We start from the raw sequence: 15,231 nt of genomic DNA, 5'->3' as shown, positions 1-15,231 counted from the left end.
CGGAAACGCGAACCAGACAAATGTTCCGTATCCAACTTCACATTCATAAATACAGAAATAGGAAGGAGATAAACTTTTATTTTATTAAAAAATGTATGAAATTAAATTAAAGTTTGATTTGACACTGATTTTGTTAATGAATGAACAAAATGAAAGACAAGGCAGTCATGACTTAATATCATGTTTGTTATCCTTTTATTTCAGGGGAACCTGGGACAATTCTGAATGGAACAAGAGAAACAACCTGTAACATAAACAAATACCATCATCCAGCATCATGAGTGCAGAGGATCTACCAAACATCACCAGTACCTTTAATAACAACACATCGCATGCCAAGCCTTTCACCCACAGCCTGTGGGAGGTCATAACAATAGCGACTGTGTCAGCCATCGTCAGCTTGATTACTATTGTTGGCAATGTGTTGGTGATGCTCTCCTTCAAGGTGAACAGCCAACTCAAGACGGTTAACAACTACTACCTACTGAGCTTGGCCTTTGCTGACCTTATCATCGGAGTGCTGTCCATGAACCTGTACACCACCTACATTCTGATGGGCTACTGGTCCCTCGGGAGCCTGGCGTGTGACCTGTGGTTGGCGCTGGATTACGTAGCCAGCAATGCCTCGGTCATGAACTTGCTGGTCATCAGCTTTGACAGGTATTTTTCAATCACTAGACCGCTCACGTACAGGGCTAAGAGGACTCCAAAGCGGGCCGCCATCATGATCGGAATGGCATGGCTGGTTTCCTTCGTCTTGTGGGCACCGCCTATTCTTTGCTGGCAGTACTTTGTAGGCAAGAGAAGAGAGTCTTCGGACAAGTGCCAAATACAGTTTTTCTCTGAGCCTGTGATTACATTTGGCACGGCCATCGCTGCTTTCTACATTCCTGTGTCTGTTATGACTATCCTTTACTGTCGGATCTACAAGGAGACTGAGAGACGGACAAAGGATCTGGCGGAGCTTCAGGGGCTCTCTACAGCGGATGTCTACGAGGGGTCCAGGCCACAGAAAACCATCATTCAGTCCTGCTTTCGTTTCACCAGCGATAGAAGGGACAGGAGCCAGGCCTCCTGGTCTTCTTCAAACCAGAGTAACGCCACCAAGACCACCACGAGGTCAGAAGAAGACTGGGTCAAGACGAACCAGATAACTTCCCTCAACAGCTACACTTCATCAGAGGAGGAGGACCACCACACCTCCATGGACACACCACAGGGGTCGCTAAAAGATCGAGGCACAGGGCCAAGCAAGAACGGAAAGGCGATTGACTCTGAAGAAGAGAGGCATTCGGGCACCCCACCAAAGAAGAAGAGCACAAAGTGCATCTCATACAAGTTCAAACCGGCCGTCAAGGATCAGAACACGGACCCTGTCGTTGCTTCGCCGGACCCCGATAGCGTAACGGAGCATGCAGACAGCAAACACGCTTCACCCTCCCCCTCAGCTACATCCAAACCCATGGACCCAGTCCTCAAAAGCCAGATGACAAAGAGGAAGAGGATGGTGCTGATTAAGGAGAAGAAGGCGGCTCAGACGCTCAGTGCCATCCTGCTGGCCTTCATCCTCACGTGGACGCCCTACAACATCATGGTGCTCGTCTCCACCTTCTGCAACGACTGCGTCCCCACGTCGCTGTGGCACCTGGGCTACTGGCTGTGCTACGTCAACAGCACCATCAACCCCATGTGCTATGCCCTGTGCAACAAGACCTTCCAGAAGACCTTCCGCATGCTCTTGCTCTGCCAGTGGAGGAGCAAGAGAGGGGAGGACAAACTGTACTAGCGTGGTCACACCCCCGATGTCACCAATAGAATTCGCTAATATGGGTCAGAAGTGTCAGTAATGCCAAATGTAGATTGAAGAAAATGACTACGGTTGACAAGGATGCGTTGATGGTCCTCTGAAGTTGCAAGAGCACAAAGCCGTACCAAAGTGCTGTTATACAGGTAGCTGGTATAAAAAGATTGAACTTTACCATGGTAGCTTCATATTCAGTATGTTTACGTGGAGTTTAATTCAGTTAAGGCTGAATGAAAAGATTAAGGTCAAACTCCCATTATATTTACATGATTAGCATTGCCACTCACATAATGGATGTATTCAACAGTAGTAAGATCAGTTGAGGATGTGACAGGCCCACAAAATGCAATCATAACATTTGGTGAAATTAACATGTGATGGATCAAAAAGTTTTGTCTTATGTTGTGTTGATTAACTTTGCAACCTTGAAAATATGTGGGGTTTCTTGTGGACTTGTTAGCAATCGTAGGTCAACAATGTGAAAAACAGCACATACTCTTGATGTATCTGGTGAATCGGCTGTTTCCGAGTGGATGTGACGTGATGCATACACAGAATACGTTGTCTATGTTTAGATGACAAAGTACATAGAGCGATGATTGAGTTGTCTCTGGGTCCTAACATTATGACCCAGAATTAAATTAATTAACCAACCTAAGGTGTTTAAATCCCAGTAATAGTTCGACTGATTACCTTAACCAGTTTGAGATTGCTGGATGAGTGTGCACGTAAATGTATTTGTTTAAAATCGTTGAAATACATAAATTAATTGTTCTACAACTCACCTGCACTGTGTATAATCTAGATTATTGACGGCTTTAGCAATTTGAGATTTGTAAGGCGTTTGAAATGTTGATTCTTTGATGGACTTACACTATCAAGTATGAAATTTGCCTTGCCTTATTTATGTTTTCTGAATGTTTGTGTATGTATATATTTATATGCCCCAACCATTACATTATTTGAACAGTTTTCAGTTTGAATGTTTTAATCTTGTGCTCAAGGGCTGATAAGCACAATGTTTACATTTTGTTTGTAGATTGATTTTCCTATACAATTGTTACGTGCTCATGCACATCACTAGCATTAGATTCTGAAAATAATTTAAAAAAAATAGTAAAAGGATATATAATGTATCCATTTTCTTTTTGAGGTCCATCATTAAGATAATGGATAGATAATTCTCCCCCTGGACTGTGCCTTTATTTTTGCTTGAGTGCCGATACAAAGCTAATATTCTGTCTGCAGTATTGTACGGTAGTGAGACTCCAAGCATGGAGAAGTTGAATACAATTTGAACAAACAACATGACATTTTCTTTTCTCAGCACGACTGATATAATTCTCTAACGCAAAAAAAAAGAAAGTAAATTGCTGGCATGGAAAAAACAAGAACGCAATCTCGAGCCAATCTCCCGCAATTGGTTGGGCGAGACTGGTGAAGACTGCCCCCCACCAGGGACTTCTGAGAGGAGTGGAACTCTTTTAATAGCAAGTGCCACCATCTCAACGGTCTCTGGGCTCCAGCGAGCAGGCGCTACGGCAACACGTCGCCGGTGAAATGAACCTCGTATTAAGATGAGTCATAAATAACAACTGTTGTCCTTTCAGTAACCAGGGGTGATTTAGCCACGGCTGATACAACGTGCATCAGGGGCCAGGCTCAACATCGAGCCCTCTGACACTTATGAGAGAGGTATAGAAGGCTTGATACCGTGGGGTCTTTCAAAGCAAACACAAAAGAACTTCTAAATAGTAGAACACAGACATAGATTCATAGTTTTAAAAAGGCATCTCCAATGTACAATTATTGTGACGCACTTGACCATACACATGGTGTATAGAAGCAACCGGTTGAAGCACACTCCCTGATTTCAGATTGCCTACCCCACCCAGCCCTTTGAAATAAAGAAAAACAGTGTTGTTTCATCATCTTAATGTATTTATTTAAGCTTTTAAATAAGTCTGTTTATATAATAACTAAAATTCAATTAATCTCCATTCACAGTCGCAAAAATCAAGAGGACAAAAAAAAAATCTCTGAATTGTAATAGAGGTCATCTTTCAAGTAGTGGAATAGGTTGTGACATTATGTGTCTCTGAGAGTCAGCAGCTGTCGAGAATGCAGAAGAATAAAGACTTTTGCTGAACCACGACGACTACAGTTATTGGACCAACATATGGTTATATTAAATAAAGTCATATATTTTAAAGAGAATTTTAAGATTTTACAGTTCAGTGCAAAAAAAAAAAAAAAGTAAATCCTATATTAGACAGCCAGACTTAATGGGGCGAAAGGGTAGGACCCTCTTGTGTTGGGAGGGGGAACTGTACAACAGACTAGAAGTAAAGAAAACAACAGAGTCATATTTTAAAAATGCATGCTTCCATGGTGCGATCCCATTCTTTCCGTTTATGGACGATCGGGCAGGGTCTTGGTACTACCTCCTTTTCACTGCGGGCCGGGTGCCTTTGCTGCTGCTGCCACTAGGCTTCCCAGAGCCCTTGGAGCCTCCAGAGAAGAGCTTGGTCATGAACTCGGACACGTCTGGCAGCTCTGGGTTGGGATTCAGCATGTTCATGGACTGTTCCATTTCCTGGAGATGAAGGGAAAGGTTTAATACACATGAACACAACACCTTGAAGCGGGTACGGATTCAACTGCTGTTCAGTGGCATATGTGCCTGGTATAAACGTGAAAACAAAAATAAACATTTACGTGTAAAAAATAATTTACAACCCAATCAAAAGCAGTTTCAAAAGCATTGACACAATTATTACAATAACATACATAACCACGTGAATAAATACAATTACATGCAAATGGTAATGAGTTGAGGCCAATGTATGTATATGTAGATTATATGCTAATATAGTCAGTCAGCTTAGATCACTTGAACAAAGGGGTGAATCATAGCATGAGTACATGACTCATGTGAAAGGAAAAATGTTCCAGTATTTTTTATTTTATTTGACTAATTGGTTTAAATATAGGTTGTGCTAATGTGCTGTACTATACATTTTTTGCAGCTACTCCGAATTTTGACTGAATGCTTTGAGTGTTTTCAGCATCAACGTAATGAATTGCATAAAAGCTAATCTAACATGTAGGTGGTTTGAACCATGGATGGGGTTTTACCTTTCTCATCTCTGGGTCATTGGTGTTGACGACCTTGGGCAGCAGGACGATGATCAGCAGGGGTAGAACCATCATCATCACCTACGAGGGGAACAATTAATAACATTACTGCAAAGAACATCAACTATAGGTAATTCAATCTTTTGTCATCTCCGCTTGGACACACACACACACACACACACACACACACACACACACACACACACACACACACACACACACACACACACACACTTTTTAGAATCTGACATTTAAGGTAAGTTTTGAACATTTCCTGATAAGAAACAAAAGGTAACCATTTGTGCAAGTGCTTACAATTACAAATGTTTCCCTTTTCTCTAGTTGAATCACAATGTAAATAACTAAGGTAGAAGAAAAAGTCCATATCACAGGCTATGCAACTGCCAATAATCACCTTTTTGACTGCATGCTCATTAGTGATCAAAAAGTATTTACCATGGGATTCATGAGAAAGTCGGTCCAGCCCCAGGTCTCTCTCTTTGTGAAGTAAATATTTGGGCCAGGAGATCTAATCTGGAGTGGGTAAGGCATTCGGATGACCTCTGAAGTCTTGATGTGGTTCACAAGACGTGCCCTGTGAAGAATGAAAGATGGTTGGACAATAAGCTGGTATCAAACATATCGTAATGCATAATGTATTGCTACAGTTGCCAAATTTGCACTCAATTCTGAATCAATACCTCATTTTTCCTTTGGATGTGATATCGACACGAACTGGATCAAATTTGTATGCTGGTGTGATAACTTCCACAACATACGACCCTGGTGGCACATCATTTACCGCAAAACTTCCATCAGTTCTGAAACAAATGGGTGAATACACAGGGGGAGGGGGGATATTATTAGTTTGTCATGATTATGTATGTGCCATTAGTTTGACATCGGTACCTTGGATTGGATGGATTCCATATTCCATAAAAGGAGAGTTACTTTCTGCACCACAACATCAGCCTCTCCCAATGTATAATTCTTAGTCATTCAAATACATTTATCAATAAAGAGCAAGGTTGCTCTGTAAGAAGTAGCAGTATAGAACTGAAATAATTGTGCTGTTATATTGCAGTGCTATGCAATATAACAACACAATACGCTCAGTAAGCAAGCCAACATAAGTTAGGCCTAACGTTATGCATTCGACACATGTTGAATATATATATATATATATATATATATATATAATACAAGTTGATGTCAAAACGTGTGATACTCCTATAACGTTGCTAGGTGTTGTCAGAAACCATGTCAAGTAACGTCGGTAAAAGAGGATACAGACAGCCTCATTGAGGAGGTAAGCAGAGGGTTACCTAGCATGCTAGCTACACCGGCTAGCTAGCCTTATCTTCTAAGTATTTGCATTTTCCGTCCGTCTCACCTCAAAAAGCCCACGAATTCTTCTCCTTCCACAAGAACACGGGCTTTCGAAATCCAATCCTGTGTCCTCACCCCAGGAACTATTGCTCTTCCCTCGATTTTAAAACGATCGCCATTCGGCAGTGTAGACAGACCCATACTAGGCCCCGTTTCCATATCGATAAAACACCATGCCAAAACCAAATGGGCTTGTATAAAAAACAGGAACCGCGTTAATTCGTTCATTTTAAACATATCTATGGATTACCGAAATCGTTTTAACGTTACTAAAACATGTAAGAAGAGTCACGACTTGATTACGGGAAGCAGCTGTCTCCGCTGAAAATAATGACGTCAGATTTTTAAATGAACTTTATTGACAACCAGTGTTTTGGCATTCCTCCGCCTCCTCTAGTGTTACGTAGAGTTCGTGAAATCGGTCTGTGTACAATCACAAGCATTAACAGAGAGTAGTTCCGGTCATTCATGGAAATAAAAACGACGTGAAACGAAAAGTAACAATACACGGGTTATGTTTTTGTAATGTCACACTAATGTTAAGCAATCAATTTCACATTCATCATTAATGACAAGTACAAGTTATAAAATTAAACCCTTGATCAATTATAAAACCTTAAAAGGAAATGTATTTGGATGGCTCTCTGTAAGAAAATGATACAAATCCTACAACCACAAACATAACCAACAGAAGGGAATAAAGTACAAACCAAAAAGTTGCAGAACACTGTATTGCAGCAACTTTGGAAAAAAATATCCAAGACATATTTGGTTTTAATTTTTATTTTGTACAGTCAATTGTCATAGTAAGGCAAATTGATGAATGAAATAAAACCCTAATAACTTAAGACTGCTGCAGTGTCCAGTTCTTGATCAAACCTCAAGAGTCCAGGTGCAAAACACGACAGTGGGGTTCATCACATCCATCCATGCGGGTGTAGTTGCTCTTCAAGCAGTGGGGTAAGGAGCATTTCGGCACAACATTGAGCGATCACGACCTTCGATGAGGAAGGTCGGTTTTAATGCCCCTTAAAAAAAAAAAGAAAAAAAAAAAAAGACAATCCACTTCAATGTGAAGCAGTCATTTCCCGTTCCGTGTGTGAGGCTTTTGGCAGGGGGGGCTTTGAGGTTTGCACCCTCCTTTAACGTCTCTGGCTCTACATGAGGGAGCTGCGTGAAGTGCATGGTTCACGCAAGACGTCGGGAGTGGCAGATTGCACCTGTCCAGTGGTCCTCCTACTCCTTCCTAATTGGCCCAGTGTGCCGTGACCGCGTGGATCGCGGCAGTGGTTGGTCCCGCCGTGGTTGGTCCCGCCCTCGTTGTGCCGGCCTCAGCCGTCAGCGGAGGTGAGACAGGCTAGACTCGATGACCTGAAACGCAAGGGGGTGCTTCGTTGAAAGAGTGCTTGAAGACAGGCAAAGACAAACACCATTCATACAATCTAGAGTGTTGTTGTTTAGGTTGAGTTTAAAGCTTCTTTACACTTAAAAAGTCTAGGTGAACCCCATTTCAGCTCAAATTGAAGCACTGAGATAAGAGATTATTTTGAGCCAAGAGTTATAGGAAGGAGTCGGCGTGTGTTATCCCATGGTTACAACGCTCGCCTACTAATAAAGTTGTATCGTACTTTGTGATACTTTTTCATTTTAGCACTGTCATTGTGTATGACTGTTAAAATGAGCCCTGTTGTATGAAATACTACTAATAATAATGCCACACCGTGGCATTGTACTCAAAGGGCCCCGACATGCTTAATCCTTGGATGCGGACATCAAAATCAACCACTGCCCAGACCAGGCTCCACACATCTGCGCACACTTCATCCGTTGTTTATTGCGATGTCGATGTGCCTCGAAAAAGGCACTTTGAAGTAGAGCTTAGATCGGGGCCAAAAAAAAAAATCAAGCCCGACCCTACCCCAGCCCGTGCACGTTGTGTCTGAGACCAAAGATTTAAACCCGACAATTTTATTAATAACCTAAATAATAAGTAGGTTAACATATTGACTAGGCACACTGCAAACATATTTTTCTTACGGAATCTCCCTGCTCCGACCAGCGCCAGAGCATTCCACTGTGCAGCCATCCCTGTTGCGTATGCCCTCACACATTGTGGAAATCATATGCTGGATGCTTTATTCTTTCTATGTGGTTTATAGTTAATGATCGGCTATAATAAAACCACGTTGGCTATGTAATCGCTGACGACAGGGGACATTTCATAGTGGTTGATGGAAAGCGGGACACATGCAACTCAAAACCGGGATGTCTGGTCACCCTATAATGAATGATGATCGGGCGGGTGCGGGTATCAATTGTTGAAAAAACAACAACATTGCTTCGGGTGGATTATTGATGTTAAGCAGCGGGTGCGGACTGCAGATGACATTAGGTTACAGCTCACTATACTACTATACACAATACAGCACAGCATGCAGGCCCGATGTGATCATGCGTGCGAGTGGAGGAGACGCAACACACTCGCAACAAAAATAAATGCTTCATCAGGGGCGGGGCGCGACCCGGCCCGAGGATAGGGACGTGAAATAACGCCCCCGCCCGTGGGTCGGGTCATGGTCGGGTTCGGGCAGAGAATCTTAAATCTACTTTGAAGGCACCATAAGGACAAACTTAGTTTAGAGTACACGGCAGAGTAGAACGCGTCAAACTGGTTGGTGAAGACGGGCAAAGACATGTTTTTAGTCCTGTTTTATTTTAATGAGGGTCTCATTCGAGTATCTGTGACAAAGTGCCACAGATAACTATGTCGACGATCCATGAATACATTACCATGTTTAAAACAAACAGAAAGAAGATGTTGGGTGCGGTTCAAATACCCAACATGCAATTTATAATAATTTCAGCTATTTGTCTAAGACATTTAAATTGACACCTTCATGGTCCAAAAAGGGAAGGTTGGACATTTCCCATTGAACGACATTTGAGGTATTTTAGTTAACAACCCTGTGACCTAGATGGACCATCATTAAATAATCACAGAGTACATCATGAGAGTTCACCTTTGCCATCTCTCCTGTGGTTCCCGGGACTGAACATAACCGGCCTGCCTCCTGCCATAAGTCCTTCAGCTGCTGCTTCAGGACTTCAACGTTCCTGCGACCACAAATCAAATCAGATTTTTTTTTGTTCCACAATCTAAGTTGATTACACAGACAAAAAACAAAAACAAAAAAGGAAGAGAGCAGACAGCAGCTTGCGAAGAATATCCTCTGGTTCTGCGACAAGGTCATTTAAACAAGGCTGATTACCGGATTGTGTGGCTCAGGATTTAATCAACTGTTCTACCAAGAACCTTAAGTTTAACCTGATCTTAAACGTGGTTAGAGTTAAACAGTAAAACACAATAGGTCCTTTCCTACACAACTTTAAAAATGTAATTTAATTTTGATCATGTTAAACATTGTTCCAATTGTAAACAATACATTAATATTGTCAAAATGAGGAGAAAATGTGTCCCATTAAACTGCACTTTGTTTATATAAAAGGTGTTGCTCTTTGAGAGAGTACCCACCTCTCTTCCGAACAACTGCTTGGCAAGCTTTTGCCACTTGTGGAAAGTTCCGGCAGCCATTTCCTGATGACTGATTGAACCCAGTGTAAACCAATGATTAAGTGCCTGGAGGACGTAGACAGAAAGACCATGCTGCTTCATGAAAACATTCAATCCGAAAATGATGGAGATGCGTTTAATGAAAAAACACAATACAACCACTTACTCCTCATATGTACTGTCAAGAATGACTTTGACCTGCGGTAAGAGATCCACACAGCAGCCAAGTGATATACACATTGCTTCGTCTTGAAGGCTTCAAAAAAAAAAAAAAAAAAATCCACAAAGAATAAGTTGTAGCCTCACATCTTGCATTGGTGAAGATAGAAGCATTTTGTAATGGAACAAAAAAATAGAAGACATAACTTGCATTATCAAGTTAAACCTGTACTCTTTACTCTCATTTCAGCCATCACTTGTTTTTTTCTGGCTTAAATTTTTTGCCATAGACCAAATTGATTAAAAGAGAAAAATCCTGTGTGAGTTGATGCTACTAGTTACTATTCTTCCTTGCTATTTTGACACCAATTATTTTAAACTCAAAGTTTGGCTGCTGTGAAAAAGTCATGGTGAGGGTCAATACCGCTATATTGGAGGCAAATTTATATAGCGCTTTTTAAAATATATATAGCGCCCAAAACGCTTTACAGTGAAGGGGGGGGACTTCACTAACCACCACCAATGTGACGCATCCACATGATGCACGGCAGCCAATCGGTGCCAGAACGCTCACCACACACCAGCTTGAGGTGGAGAGTGAGGGAATTAATGAATCAGCCAATTATACAATGCTTTAAATGCTTTAATCCTAAACAATCTGGGGAAGGGTGCAAAGAGAGACGGAAGGGATTCGTCTCTCTTTGTGTGTTCCCCCATTTTGTGGCAGCTGCCATTTATGCGGTGGAAAGTCGTAGAGCCCGTCTGCTGACAGGGACAGCAGCTTGGGTAATTGGGTTGACGACGTTAGGCAATGCCCCCCAGTTACTGATGAAGTTGCCTTACATGGATGCCGACGATCTTAATGTTATCAAGACGTTATAAAAAAACAACAAACTCAATTGTAAAAAATATTATAAAATGTATAAAAATGCCTCCAGACTTACTTTTTAGTTAACATAGGTAGGCAGTCAAGAAGCACGCCGGGGTCTTGAATTCTGAAACAACGATGTAATAAAAACATTAATGTGTGCATGTAAAAAGTGATACACCATGCACCAGACTAGGGAAAGGTATCCTCTAGAAATTAGGAACAGACAAATAAAATGTCCCATTTGTATGAAGACATCCAAACATATCAATGTCTTGATTACCAGGACAACTTAATAAAACAAATGTCAACAAAACAATCCCAAAGAACCAACTGTATACAGAGTGAATATGGAAAATACCTGGTCAGGTAAGCCACAAATTCACTGGCGTTTCGCCGCCAAAGTGTTAAAGCTACATTCAAGCGGAGACTCCTTCCAAACAGTACATGAGACATTGCTTCATGGTCCTTTGATAGCTGCCAAAACAAACAAGCAGACATGGTGATTCAAAAACAATTCAATGATTTGACATTGGGAAAAACATTGCACATTCCCGGGAACACGGAGGCCGCTTCGTATCCTTACCTGAGCCATGGCATCGCTGCATTTGGAGCCGACCCCTGCCATCTTGGCGGCCTCTCCGGAGGTCAGTGGGTGGGCACATTTGTCGTTGTAGTGAACGCCCCACATGTCTTCGGAGGAGGCCAGCTCATTCTCCTTGTTGGCCATGCCAGAGTCACAGGCCTGGCCTGCTACTGGTGCGGCTTGGCACCACAGTTTCAGGTTGCCCCCCGTTAATGGAAGTCCTTTGCGTTTTACCGACGACACTCGCTTCACTTTGCCTCGTCCAAATTCCCTGTGATTCACTTGATATCTGCCGACAAGTGAAAGGAAAGTTAACCACTCGCTGCGTGAGAAAATCCACAAACGAACGACGACTTCAAGGTGCTTTGTGATGACATGTGTCAGTGGCAACGCTGAACAAAAGAGAACCAATGTCTGAGGAGGCTCATCTGTATGGATAAGCGGTGATGAAAGTCTATAATATACACACATAGCATAGGCAAGTTCATTGTTATTATTATCATCATAAAACATATTTGAGGGACAACAATCTCCAATGCTACAAGCAAAGAAAGCTCACAATTGCTTGTTTTAGTTGAATAAATATGAACCCATACGTTAGCGGTTAGCACACTTTTATGGAGAGGGAGCACTCCCACAAAAGGCTATCTTTCAGGCTTTGTGGTTTATTAAGAGTATAAAGAATTCAGTGTCATCGCCATGGTGCATACGAGTATGATAAGGTGACTTGATGGTCCCATTATGGATAGTGATTATCTATTGAATGAAGATAGTGGTGATGATGGTCAAATGATCCCTATGGAAGTGGATCAGTAACTCACCTCTCATTATCTAAAGCGTCTTTATTTAAAAAATCCACCTAAAACAAAAGGATAGGAAATGAAGCCATGGACATGGTCAACTTGATTGAGTCTTGAACACAACCTGATATGACAGTATACTTGAGACACACCCACCTGCTTCATGTTTTCCTTAACATCAATATGCAGATTGGGTCGCAAATGGCCATCACGTATGTTGTGGTTTAAAGCATGACATTGGCGCACTCTCTCATCATAATCTCCAGCAGCCATAATGAGGGACACTGTAGCGCAAACAACCAAGGTTGGGGAAAGTAGTTAACCACATGAGGCATAAAACTTGGCATGGGGTGTCATAAAACTTTATTTTGGTTCAGTACATTTAGCATGCGTTTAGCCTTAACCTTTAAAGTTAAAACATTGTTTTGATCCTTGCCTAAAAACGTCAACGCAGTAGCTGATATGAACCAACACCTGTTTGGTTAACAAGGCGTGGGCTATGTTTACGAGAACAGGTAGCTAGTAGCTAGTGAAAGCAAATACTTTACATCCTGGGTCGGGTGGTTAATTTGCTATAACGTGTTGACGTGCTTACGTCTAATCGAGTAACGTTAGACATCTTAACTGCAAAACTGCATTGCGTTATCCTGGGTTACAGTGACCAGCTGACCGTAAGCTGAACACCAGAGCTAATCGAGAGTATGTACACGATCCATAAGCAAGAGGACTGGGCCGCTAAGCTACACAACTATCGTTAGCCAGTTAGCTGTCAAACTTGGACATACGCCTGGAAGCCATGGATTAGAAACGATAATGGATGACTTTGAACGAATACTGACCGTTTCATTTTGAAAAAGCGCCTTGCAGGTTTTCAGTAGTAACCACAAAATTATGAGTTTGGTAAACGCAAACTAAACTAGCTGCTGTTTTTCTCACACATGCTAGTTTGATAGCTCGTCAGAGTTACCATTCAAATGAATATACCGGGAGAGCGACGCATTATGGGATTTATGTCTTCACATTTCAAACATACTTTAGCGACCTCTAGTGGTCAGAATAACCGTTCAGAAATATCAACACTCGGACGCCATCTAGTGTCATAATAATATATCTCAAAAATCAAGTCAACACCGCGGTCTCACTTTATTGAATGATTTATCATTTATTGAATGATTTATCATTTATTGAATGACGTATAATCTCTCTTTCAAGCTACTTTCTTCATTGTATTGAATTTCAATATGAATAAAGGTATCTCCAGACTAGTCGAGTTGTGATTTGATGAATGTCAATATAATAAAACATTTGATGTTTAACAACATTAACAGAATTGTAATCGGTCATTACAGAACATTTAACATTATAACTAGTATTACAAAATGTAAAATGAGACTTCTAATTTCTATTACTATGACCTTTTTTTTTTCTTTTCTTTTGCTTTTGCCTGCTTAAACTCATCCCCAATGATGAAGGAGGCTTCACGACTGGATACAAGTATGTGTACATAATTGTTCCTTCAAAAATGTTATTCAGTCATTATGGCGAATGGGGGCCTACTGATGACACAGATATTTGGCATTCTGTGTTGTAAATAATACCAATCTCAATTATATTCTATTTTATGTCAACATGTCTCCAGATATTTGTTACATGCAAAGAGATGGCCGTGACCTCGGCACTGCCATCCTGGGACTCAGGAGATCAGTGAAGAAAAAACATGCTTTTTCGTTCTCTCTCTAGTTTTCCTCGTGAGAATAATCTTGTGTTTCCTTCAGCATGCCTGCTTTCTGCCCATATTCAAAGGTGCCCAGCAATAGGAAACCATGTGAATGTATGGTACTTAAAGGTCCAAGTCAGGAAACAGCTTTCTACATAGGTTATTCGTTTAGTTTTTCTAAATGACGTCCACTAGATGGCAACAAATCTCTGTGGTCGTTGTACATCTTGCTTGGGTCTGGCTTGACGTCTTGCTGCCCGGTAGCTGGAGGATTCGGTTCAGGACAGTCCAGGGATCGGCCCCTGAGGAGCTACAGTGCCCATGCTTCTTTTCATTCTGTTCAGAGAAAGCCAAGGCAAGGAGCAAACCTGAAAGGTTCACTGCAGGATAGGGCCAACGTTGAAAGATATGCTGCAGGTTTTAATTGTCATGGGTCTTTATCGTTCCAGGGGTGGTTCATTTGTCCACCGTCCAGTGATCCCCTACTGATATTCACTGCGTTCAGTAGAGCACTGGGCAGTAACATGACCAACATGGCCTCTCTTAATAGATCTGGGCAGTAATAGAGAGCATAAGTCCTTGCAAAATTATATTTTAAATTGAAAACATTATGTGTAATTCATTGTACATTTCAAACCGGATAACAAAATGATTTGTCTCACGCCGTTTTGATTTGTCTCACGACTTCCCTGTATTGATTCACAAATATGGGCAGGAGCTTACTTTATTACGATTTTCCCCATAAAGTTGACTGTGATGCAATCCTGCCTGGCAAATAAGAGCAAATTAAAACTGACTTGCCTATGTATAGAGTGACATTTGTGCTTGGTTCAAGCATGTTCAAAATAATGAAATCAGACTCTCCCACTATATTGCACAACCATAGCATTTTCTTCCACATGAATGCAACAAACTTTGTCTTATTTTTCTAACAGTTAGGATTTAGAGTCAATTAGGCTTAATCCATATGTCTTGGCCTGGAGGTCTTTAAAAATCAATTTTTCTTCCTCCTGTATTTGTAATTGACAGGAAATAGCAGCCTCACCCCTCTTCCTGTCAAGAGAGAGAAGCCATGTTTACACTAAACTTGACCCAAAACTCAACAGACATTTTCATTGGACAGTGCCAAGGGTCCTGAGCTGGTTCCATGCTCTCAATTGTTCTTGGCAAGACCCCCGCCACACTGACCCAATGCATCA

The 15,231-nt window shown here is 41.5% G+C and overlaps 3 protein-coding genes across 3 annotated transcripts; 1 reads left to right on the top strand and 2 right to left on the bottom strand.

The window, feature by feature from the left end:
* Positions 1–277: 277 nt before the first annotated feature.
* chrm5b (cholinergic receptor, muscarinic 5b) lies at positions 278–1,786 on the top strand (the record flags this gene model as incomplete). The annotated part of the gene is made up of 1 exon (XM_084483902.1): positions 278–1,786. One exon carries the CDS (start codon positions 278–280, stop codon positions 1,784–1,786), a length of 1,509 nt encoding a protein of 502 aa, XP_084340028.1.
* A 1,938-nt stretch (positions 1,787–3,724) lies between these two features.
* emc7b (ER membrane protein complex subunit 7b) lies at positions 3,725–6,661 on the bottom strand. Its single transcript, XM_084483889.1, has 5 exons — positions 6,336–6,661; positions 5,644–5,763; positions 5,399–5,537; positions 4,943–5,023; positions 3,725–4,400 (listed from the first exon to the last, which is right to left on the bottom strand). Exons 1-5 carry the CDS (start codon positions 6,566–6,568, stop codon positions 4,245–4,247), a joined length of 729 nt encoding a protein of 242 aa, XP_084340015.1. The 5' UTR covers positions 6,569–6,661; the 3' UTR covers positions 3,725–4,244.
* Positions 6,662–6,794: 133 nt separating this feature from the next.
* katnbl1 (katanin p80 subunit B-like 1) lies at positions 6,795–13,276 on the bottom strand. Its single transcript, XM_084483854.1, has 10 exons — positions 13,155–13,276; positions 12,472–12,599; positions 12,337–12,374; positions 11,516–11,804; positions 11,291–11,406; positions 11,006–11,056; positions 10,069–10,158; positions 9,864–9,968; positions 9,352–9,445; positions 6,795–7,702 (listed from the first exon to the last, which is right to left on the bottom strand). The coding sequence occupies exons 2-10, from the start codon at positions 12,586–12,588 to the stop codon at positions 7,670–7,672; spliced, it is 933 nt and encodes a 310-aa protein (XP_084339980.1). The 5' UTR covers positions 12,589–12,599; positions 13,155–13,276; the 3' UTR covers positions 6,795–7,669.
* Positions 13,277–15,231: the final 1,955 nt, after the last annotated feature.

The sequence above is a fragment of the Micromesistius poutassou genome, assembly GCF_964030765.1.
Source record: "Micromesistius poutassou genome assembly, chromosome: 19".
NCBI lineage: Eukaryota > Metazoa > Chordata > Actinopteri > Gadiformes > Gadidae > Micromesistius > Micromesistius poutassou.
This window is presented reverse-complemented; position numbering and strand designations above follow the sequence as displayed.